This window comes from Perca fluviatilis, chromosome 7 (assembly GCF_010015445.1).
Source record: "Perca fluviatilis chromosome 7, GENO_Pfluv_1.0, whole genome shotgun sequence".
In the NCBI taxonomy this organism is placed as follows: domain Eukaryota; kingdom Metazoa; phylum Chordata; class Actinopteri; order Perciformes; family Percidae; genus Perca; species Perca fluviatilis.
Window position 1 is genome coordinate 32900967 of NC_053118.1, and position 10226 is coordinate 32911192.

A 10226-nucleotide genomic window follows, 5' to 3' on the forward strand; every position below is an offset into this window, starting at 1 on the left:
GGAAAGATTTCATAAAGAAAGCCGACAGGGAACAATGCCACTGTAATACAACACTGCCATCTGGTGGTCAAGATGACGCTTCAGCAACTCAATGTACTGTATTTACTGAAGTGCCTGGAAGTCAATGCAGCCAATAATAAAGAAAATAACCCCACAGTAGGAAATTACTTACACCAACACTTTGCAGTCACAGCTTCAAAACATGTTTAGAAGCAGCAACAAAAGCCTGACTCTTAAATAGTGTTGACTGCACAAGCTTGAATTTCAATCCTATAATTCATGTTTTTCTGAAGATTGGATCACAGACATTGGCTGAGATTAAGACAGGTCTTGTTCTTTGGGTTTAATTACAAAGACATCAAAAACAAAAACAAAAACAGACAAGGGGGAAAAATTAAGCCCTGACAGACACTTCACCTTATAGAATATAGTCAAATATTGATTTTTTTATCAAATATTTAGCATTTGACTGTTAGCATATTTTCTTCTTTGTGTAAGCAACAATGTGGTTAAACCACAATGTTAATTATTAAATTACAGAAAGTGTTTTTTAAAGATCAAATGCTCGAGTCGACACACACACACAATTTTTTTCTAAAAAGAACTATATTAAATGAAAAGAAATATGAATATAACATAATAAAAAGATTCCTTTCAAAATATATTCTAAAATATATGTCTCTTTTCTAAACTTTGGCTACATTGTAATTTAGATTTTTTCAGCAGTAACAGAGAGAGATCAATTTATGAGCAACGTTGTGCTAATGTTACAGTAAACATAGGTCTATATATTTATACCATGGCTAAAGGCTTTAGTCACAAAACTTGGCCATCTTTGCATTATCGGGCTGTGAGGTAGCATTACACACAAACCACTTGTTGAGGTGACAATATGAAGAGTCATATGACTGAAGCAACTTGTGACTGCGAATTCTCATTTTCGATATTTCACGCTCTTGTTTCCTGCTGTTGAAAATAAGCTCAACACAGCTAACCTCTGACATAATCTACAGTTTGTCTCACGAAAGAAATAAGGCTAAAGTGCAATATTCATTTTCAAAAACCTTTTAAAAGAAAAGGTCTACATTAAATGGCAAATATGAAAATACTTTTAAGTCCATTCAGCAACAGGATCACTTGATCTATAATGCTCTATTATCCTGGAGGCCAAACCATGCGATGTGGCTTTCTGGGAAAGTTTCTTTAATGATCAAGAGTGCGACAGCAAGAACAACATGTCACAGCTGGAAGATCTCATCTTCGTGGTCTCTCAGTTTCTTAGTGAGTTTGGTGATAGTTAGGGGTACCGCCACATGTGATGCCTGCTGCTGCTGCTGCACTCTGGAAGACAAAATGACACTTTGCGACCTTGTAAGCGGCCGACAGTCTGATGTCCTGCTGGTGCACGCTGCTTCTAGGGCGGCAACCCTGTGAAGAATAAACAGATGAGAAGATACAGTAAGTCTTAAGACTGATAGGATTCACACAATCAGCCTCACAAACGTCATGCCTTTTGATCTGAAAGTGTGAGTCCTGCAAAAATATCAAAACAGGTCTCTTCATTTACAGTCGCAACATTTGGTGCCAAAGCAGGAAGTGGTTATTAAGAATGGGGAGGCCAGGGAGGTGGAAGGGTTTGGTAAGTATTGGACTTGGTATTATTTAGAAAAGTAACACACACACCCAGGGCTGCCGTGAGGTGCTGATCACTAGAAGTGGACTTGAAAGTAAATAAAAAGGTGAAGAAATGAATATGAAGGCTGTGTGCCACACTTTTTTCTCACTGTCAAGTAGAGCTGGGAACCGAATTCAATACTTTTTAGGCACCGACCTAATTGCTTCTAAAGTATCAAGTATCGAAAAATGCCTCGTCATTCAATACAAAAATTTCAATACCTTAAAAGGTGCACTATGAGTTCCTGCATGATCACTTCTGTTTACGTTCCAAGTAAATTTCAAACAAAACAGAGCAAGCTCGCCCCTCCCCCCTAGGTTTCCGTAACTGTCATGACTAATGCCGCCTTCCATTTACCTTGGAACTCGGAAGCCGGAGCTGGGAATGACGTCATACCCGAGTTGAATGCGATCCACTTAAAAGTCGGATTTTCATTGTTTTCATTAGCTCTAGCCCGGTTAGCTATTGTTAGCAACACCAGTTGATAACAACGCATTACGCCGTTTTTTGTGGATGCAAACAGTGTAACAATATGTCCACAGATAGAAGTTGGACATGCCTGTGTGAACGACTGATTCAGTGACACAAATAAGACAGAAGTGCTTATAACTTTATGTTACTGCAGCTTTCACAACTGTTGATACAGGGGGCAGCCATGTTGGATTTTGAACTCGGGCTAATGCGAGGTTTTCCCGAGTTCCGAGCTCGAAAATTTGAGGTCAGGGGGCGTGTTTCCGACTTTGACCTTGGAAAATCCGAGTTCCGAGGTAAATGGAACGCAGCATAACTGACTGTCGCTAATGCCCACCCCCAACCATCTTGTCGGTGATTGGCTGGAGTGGTTTGTTGTATTTTGGTGCACAGCCTGTGCCCCTAGTGTTTGTTTGACGTTGACGACCCCCGTGTTGTCTCCCGAGACCGGGCTTTTTCACAGTGGATTCAGGGGGCAGGCAGCTAGCGGATCAAGGAGAGATGCCTATTTGAGACAAAAATGAAATTGCGCTGAAACCATGCAGGTACTCTGCTTCTACCAAGACCTAATAATGCTGGCGATTGGCTGTCTAACGTTACACGTTGTAGAGACACGCAGGAAAAACTCTACGTTACGCAGAGAGTAACGCAGAGTCACGTAGTAGGAGCTGAAAAATAAATTAAAAAAAGATTTGTGCTTGTAATGATATAATATCTTTTTTCATGAAATTGGTATCAAAAAAAGTATTGTTTAGGAACCGGTATCAAAGTCACGGTTTTGGTATCAGTACAGGTATCGAACATTTTTTAACGATACCCAGCCCTACTGTCAAGTATTTGACTTGGACCATAACTAGGAGCGACTGGTCCTTGGGAGTGACGTAATGGTGTGGTACATATGAAATATATTAACCCTTGGAATGCCAAACACAGGCACATATGCAGCTATAACTTGAGGACTCTTTCACAACACAAACATGGAGCATAACTAGGGCTGCACAATATATCGTTTTTTTATCGTCATCGCGATATCAACTGGTGCAATATACACATCGCCAAAGGCTACTACACATCGTGAAAGACACTCAGAAGTTTTTGTGTTATTTGAAAGAAAATCAGTAGAAAACTGCACTTTAAAATGTAACTAACTTTTTTTAATGGGGCTCAAATTTAACTCAATGTTCAATTTGTTTAATAAAAGAATGTTGGAAATGATTTCCTTTCATTTGTTTTCAACAAGCAGTTTGTTGTATATTGGCAGAATACTAAAAGTACACTTTAACGTCCGTTTATTAATTGCAAGAAAAATTGTTATCGCAATATTCAACGTCATGGCATATTTTCCTCATATCATGCATCCCTAAGCATTACTGTGTCTGAACCACCAGTGTAAACGCAAGCCGTGAGAGCCATGTAGTCGTACCTTTGCTCTGCTTCCTGGCATCCTTTGACAGCAGCCAGTTTGGACTGATTTATCAAGCCATCCAGCCTTTTCAAAAAATCCACTGGAGTAAGGTCTGACACCCTTTCTTTGCCATCATTTTGCTTCCTCTCAGAGGAGATCCCCGTGTGCCCATTTTGAGCAGAGGCACAGTCTTCTTCACTGTTCTCTTCAACCAAATCCACCCCGTTATTACAGTGGTCCAAGTCTGACAGCACAGGGATTAACAGGGACTTTTTCAGGAATATCGAGTCATTGGTGTACAGCCTGTTCGCTCTTTTGATCTGCTCCATCTGGAAGAGAAGATTACCTCGTCAACCTTTTGTATAATGGTTTTTAACTTGACTAAAGCTAGCCCCTAAAAATATTAACTTTGGTACTTTTTGCTTTTTTTTACTAAAATCACGAGCAAGACAGCACTCCAATTAAAGAGTTAATTCATGCAAATTGAACAATTGAATAATTTAATTGAAGTGCTCTACTGCTTGTGATTTTTGTTACAACTTTATTTCCCTGAACCACAATAAGACGTAAACAAAAGACAACAATAACAAACATGTATATAGTAGTTCTAACAAATAGCATTAAATGTTTGTTTTGCATATCCCAAAATATTGCAAAAAGCTATATTCAATGCGGAGGCAAGAAATCACTATATTTCCAATATCGCTTAAAATGAATTGCTGAAGGAATTATAAAAAGGAGAAATTAATACTTACCGACACTCCATATTTTAGGGCCAAGCCCTGTAGTGTTTCTCCTGGCTTAATGTTGTGTTCAATGCGTCGCTGGCGAACCGGAGAGAGCGGAGAACGGACCAAACTGCCGTAAGACCTCGTACGGCCCCCGCGGAGTAAGCCCCCGGCTGGCAAAGGTGCTCGCTCCCCGGACATAGTCGTGAACCACTTAGCTAGCTAGCGTTAAGTTGGCAACCGAACAACTGCGGTACGTTACAAGCCAACTTGCATGTTGTTCACATCATGAGAACACAGCCTACTTAGCCTAGCTACACATGCGAAGTAAGCAACCTAGCAGATTAGTTAGCCTGCCAGCTAGCTAAGCTATCAACTTCACCTAGCTAGCTAATTAACGTTGACGCTCGTTCTTTTTTCCGAGTGTCAAACTATGTCTGTATCTCGCTAACGTTACTCGTTGAACTTATGCCACAGCTAATGACAATAACTTACTTGACAACACGTTTCACCTACCATAGCTCTCAAACAAACACCTGAAACGTTGCAGAGAAAGTTATTTCCTGGAGTGAGCTGTCTGCTGCATTTGTTGCCATGACTGCCGAGTTCAGCTGACTGAATTCCCATGAGTCTTTACTTGCGCTGCATTCCCAACAATTGGAAAACCCGTTACAAATTGAGGCTTGAAAGTTGAAACATCTAATACAGTTCATGCAGTATATCAATGCTTAAACATGCCCAGACCATTTGCGACACAGAAATGGAAGATTTCTGTTAATTGTCAATGTTTTCTGAGCGTTAGACACATTTGGCGTATTTTAAATATATTTGAGCTGATTTAATGTTTACAGGTAGATCAAACATTTCTAAACCAAGCGAATGAAAAATATAGTAAGTTGCTTAGTCTAGTCGGGACGTTGTAATAATTGAATAGGCTCTCGCAATTAAGAGAAATTAGCCATTGCCAAACTAGCTCTGAGATCAAAAATAATTTAACACATAAAAACTGAGCTGAACGGTATTTTTTAATTATGGAAACTTGTATTTCCCATTTCCTCCGTTGACTGGGAACGCAACATTGCTATCAGCATTTAGCTTCTCGTTGTCGTGAAGTAGCTAGCTAGTCAACTATGCTAACCTGTTACTGACATCTGTTTCCAGATTAATAACTATAATAATTATGTCTTTTAAAAGGGAAGGTGATGACAAGAGTCAGTTGAACATCCTGAAGGTAACATTTTACTTTTAAGCTTTTCTAGAAGTTACTTTAGTGAAGGGTTATGCATGTTGTTATGGTTAGCATCATGCTAGCTATCTGCCATTTACTGTATATATCTATGGCTAAGTGTGCAGCTAGCTGTAGTATTAGAGATGACTCTCTGAAACTGTAAACGATGTATTAACCACTCTACTATTGCTGACCAATTTCATTGTCTTGTGTTTCAGAAACGGCGTGTGGCAGATCTTCTGTCTCATTATATTCCAGAAGATGAAGCAGCTCTTATGAAAAATGGAAGGTGAAATGAACTTAAAAACAATGACATGTTTGGGAAATAAAATATTGTAACTTTAATTGCTGTAAATGACTGTAAAACGCATAGAAGTGGATGAGATTACGTTAAAAATGTAACCCGTTTATCCTGTTTCTAGATACACTTGCCTTGTGTGCTCCTACCGTCCCGTGTTTGATACAGTTGATACGTTGACGGTCCACAGAAACGGGAAAAAGCATCTAGAAGGTAAGACACCCAATACTTTATTATTATATTCTTTATGATGTTTAGTTAATTCTTAATTAAGTTTTAGTTATTTTATGTTTAGGTAGTGGTTTCCTTTATTTCCAGAGACATATAGTGTAACTTTCTAATAGACAGCCTTGTGTTTTGATGAATTAGCTCACTGATTCAGCTCTTGGGCCATATAATCACTTTACTTTATGGAATATCTGGACTTGATATCGCAAAGGTAGATTCCGATTCAGTAGTTTCAAGTTAAGGGAAACATAACTTACATTGCTGAGCAACTGATCCTCTTTTATGTGCACAGATTACTGTTGTTAAAGCATGTTAGACATTTTAGGTAAAATAAACATTCTTTTTTTCATGTTTTATTATGCAGGATTAAAAGCTTTCTATGGCAAGAAAGCACGGTTGAAGAATGAAATGACAAAAAGGCACCATGAAAACTACATCCAGACTGAAGACACAAAACAGGTTGGTAACTATAACAGTTATGAGCATACGGTGTGTTTCCTCTATCAAGTTGCTGCTTAGCTGAGTGCTAAGCAAACTTTTCAGAATCTCTTGATGCATGTTATTGTCTGAAGAAGAAGAAGAAAATGCTTCAAGAACCCTTGAATTCAGCCTGATCATGCAGCAGGCAGGATGTCAACGAATCATCATTTTAGAGAAGAACATGAGCCGAACAAACCTAATCTTTCTTTTGACTGACTGAGACCGTGCAGTCATATTTTCGTCTTGTGTCGAGGGCATTGTGTGGCGCCCCTTGTGACTACCGTATGACCCTGACAACTGATATCCTACTTAAAACCAATTTAAAATGGTTGTCTGTTGTGGAAAAGATAAACAGCACTTGACAGAGCATTTTGTAGCGCTGACTTCTGAGCGAGCACTCACAGTGGCTTTTGAGATCACTTCTACAATTCCACAAACAAATGTTTGGTTGTGTTTTTAAGGAACCCTCGTGTTCAGCCCCTTTGCTGGCCCAAACACGGAAGCTTACACATCACGCTTTGTTGAAGACTGTACCATATAACAGCTGCCATACTAAAACCAGGTGAGTGAGATGGTTATTCACTAAAATAATTCCTACAAATATTGCAAGAAAAAAACAACAACACAGTTTCAATAAAAATATATATTTTTTGTCATTTTCCAGTACAAAATCTGGAGAAGGAGCCCGGAGAATCAGCTCAGATCCCAGTGACAACTCTTGCAGCGAAACAGCATCCGAACAAGAAAAAGCATGCCAAAAAACTAAAGTTTCAAACAGTTTATCACAAAGCACGTTTAATGGCTGCACAGCAGGTAAAAGGCTGTATGAAGATATTACATTTTTTTTTTCATTATTGTGTCATGCATACAATAAAATATGCCCAGCCCACACGGGCTTACAAGACACCATTACATACCCTAAATAAATAAATAAATCTTCTAGTCTTTTTTTGCCAAGCTTTAGAAACAAAAGTCAACCAACTTATAAATATTAAATTTAAACAACCACTCCAATTGGTCATCATCCGTGCACCAGAACATTTCAGGATTTTGGACAGACATTTCATGTAAAATCAGTGTTCTTACCTCCTCATAATACAATAAGAAAATGGGATTCGTTCTCAACTTCTCCTAGTTCACATAGTTCGCTCAACCTTTTCTCTTCTTGGATGTTTTTGAATCTATACCTACTTCAGGGGCGAGGGAAATGATTCCTGTTCTCAACTGAGCCACCAACGACCTCTGACTTTAACCTTTGTGTTGTGTTCCCATCGACCATGAACTTGTTGTCTTTCCGAGTCAAAATTGAAATTTGTTTTGGTGCTTTTCCAACGGTTTTTGTCAGGGTTTTTTAAAACGTTTTTGTCATCTTTTTTTTTTTTTTTTTAACGCTTTTTTTTATTCATGGTCCATAAAACTAATTTAAATGACATTATACCAAATTTTTTAAATTATGAAGTATTTTGACTAATAGTTAAGAAGTTAATTTATGTCTAAGTTTAGTTTCAGGATACTGATTTAAAACCATTTAAACCTTTAATAAAACGCCCCAAATTCAATGGAAGTAAACATTAAAGGTTCTAAGACATGCTGTTTTTTTGGATGCTTTTATATAGGCCTTAGTGGTCCCCTAATACTGTATCTGAAGTCTCTTTTATATAGACCTTAGTGGTCCCCTAATACTGTATCTGAAGTCTCTTTTATATAGACCTTAGTGGTCCCCTAATACTGTATCTGAAGTCTCTTTTATATAGACCTTAGTGGTCCCCTAATACTGTATCTGAAGTCTCTTTTATATAGACCTTAGTGGTCCCCTAATACTGTATCTGAAGTCTCTTTTATATAGACCTTAGTGGTCCCCTAATACTGTATCTGAAGTCTCTTTTATATAGACCTTAGTGGTCCCTTAATACTGTATCTGAAGTCTCTTTTATATAGACCTTAGTGGTCCCCTAATACTGTATCTGAAGTCCCTTTATATAGGCCTTAGTGGTCCCCTAATACTGTATCTGAAGTCTCTTTTATATAGACCTTAGTGGTCCCCTAATACTGTATCTGAAGTCTCTTTTATATAGACCTTAGTGGTCCCCTAATACTGTATCCGAAGTCTCTTTTATATAGACCTTAGTGGTCCCACAAAGTCCCCTAATACTGTATCTGAAGTCTCTTTTATATAGACCTTAGTGGTCCCCTAATACTGTATCTGAAGTCTCTTTTATATAGACCTTAGTGGTCCCCTAATACTGTATCTGAAGTCTCTTTCCCGAAATTCAGCCTTGGTGCAGAATTACAGCCACTAGAGCCAGTCCCACAATGAGCTTTCCTTAGGATGTGCCATTTCTGTGTCTGTAGCTATTGAGGAGGAGAGAGGAGGGGGGGGGAGGCAAGGTGGAGGGTGGAGGTGTGGCCTTGAACAACTGACACTTTGCTCGTTTGAAAGCCATGATGTCTCTCTCTCATGGGTGGGCCAAATTCTCTGGGTGGGCAAAGCAGAGAAAGGAGAGGTAACCTTGCTCCTTATGACCTCATAAGGAGAAGATTCCAGATCGGCCCATCTGAGCTTTCATTTTGTCAAAGGCAGGGCAGGATACCCAGGGCTCGGTTTACACCTATCACCATTTCTAGCCACTGGGGGACCATGGGCAGGCTGGGGGATCTCATATTAATGTTAAAAAACCTCATAAAGTGAAATTTTCATGCCATGGGACCTTTTAATTTTACCTGTGAAGAATGTTGAATGGGTTCCATACAACGTACATCCATGCATCTATGTTATTTTGGGGCAATTTCGTTGTAAGAAACCCAAATTTCTGATGTAAAAAAAAAACTTTGAAAGCGGGTCAAATTTGACCCGAGGTCAACACAAGGGTTAAGTAACTTTTAAGTTACAAGTGTATAAATGATTTACTTTAAGCGCTGAAATGGACTAAAGGGTGTTTCAACAGTGGTTCTCCAGAGTTACTCTTTTTGGAGTTTGTGTCAGGTCCTGTAATAGGAAATCTTTTACTTTCAGATGTTGTGTTGATTAAAAACCCTGTTCTGATTTTGCTTTAACTGTGTGCATGTTGTGTGTTGTGTAGCCGTTGAAGGGTCGCATCCGGACATTAAGGCCGAGGCCTCAGTGACACAGGAGGCAGAGCCCATAACAGCGCAGAGGAGGAGAGAGCTGGAGCACTACCTCAAACTGAAAAGGTATGTACACAACTTCTTTTTTTGCATGACGGATGTTGTGCATTCTCAGTACTAGATGTCCGCTCGGTATATTTGACTAGGATTGGGCATCGAGAACCGATTCCTACTTGGAATCGTTTCAAAAATTACGATTCCATTAGAATCGTTTCTTTATTGGAATCGTTTTAGAGGATTTAGTTTCAAATCCAATCATCGCTTCCCAATTTAATATGCGCAAGTTTTGGATTGTTAAAATCCAAACACGTCATCTTGCTTTGTCTATTTCTTAGTGACGGGTGGTTGCCAGACCGAAGCGGCCAGTGGGTGAGAGACGAGAATGTGGAGTTTGATTCAGATGAGGAGGAGCCTACTTCGCTCGCCCCTCAACCTACAAGTCACTAAGACGACTATGGGAAACTGTGGGAAAACACAGATGAACTTGTTCCACATTGGTACATTCAGAGGCCTCAGGCTGTTTGAAACAGCCGGAGCACCACGTGTAAAGACTTCATTAAAGAGATTTGTACTAATAATCAACCTTA

General features: G+C 39.2%; 2 protein-coding genes across 4 annotated transcripts; one reads left to right on the forward strand and one right to left on the reverse strand.

Annotated features, from left to right (window-relative positions):
- Window positions 1-1049: 1049 nt before the first annotated feature.
- Window positions 1050-4507, reverse strand: lysmd1 (LysM, putative peptidoglycan-binding, domain containing 1). Its single transcript, XM_039805773.1, has 3 exons — window positions 4307-4507; window positions 3570-3880; window positions 1050-1428 (listed from the first exon to the last, which is right to left on the reverse strand). Exons 1-3 carry the CDS (start codon window positions 4478-4480, stop codon window positions 1239-1241), a joined length of 675 nt encoding a protein of 224 aa, XP_039661707.1. The 5' UTR covers window positions 4481-4507; the 3' UTR covers window positions 1050-1238.
- scnm1 (sodium channel modifier 1) lies at window positions 4395-10226 on the forward strand. 3 transcript variants are annotated; one of them, XM_039805771.1, is made up of 9 exons: window positions 4395-4532; window positions 5474-5510; window positions 5726-5796; window positions 5930-6018; window positions 6398-6492; window positions 6975-7075; window positions 7178-7326; window positions 9594-9705; window positions 9975-10226. In XM_039805771.1, exons 3-9 carry the CDS (start codon window positions 5783-5785, stop codon window positions 10084-10086), a joined length of 672 nt encoding a protein of 223 aa, XP_039661705.1. In that variant the 5' UTR covers window positions 4395-4532; window positions 5474-5510; window positions 5726-5782; the 3' UTR covers window positions 10087-10226. The 3 variants fall into 3 exon arrangements, with proteins under 3 accessions (XP_039661705.1, XP_039661706.1, XP_039661704.1); XM_039805772.1 differs by having other exon boundaries at window positions 4429-4532; window positions 5479-5510; XM_039805770.1 differs by lacking the exon at window positions 4395-4532 and having other exon boundaries at window positions 5353-5510.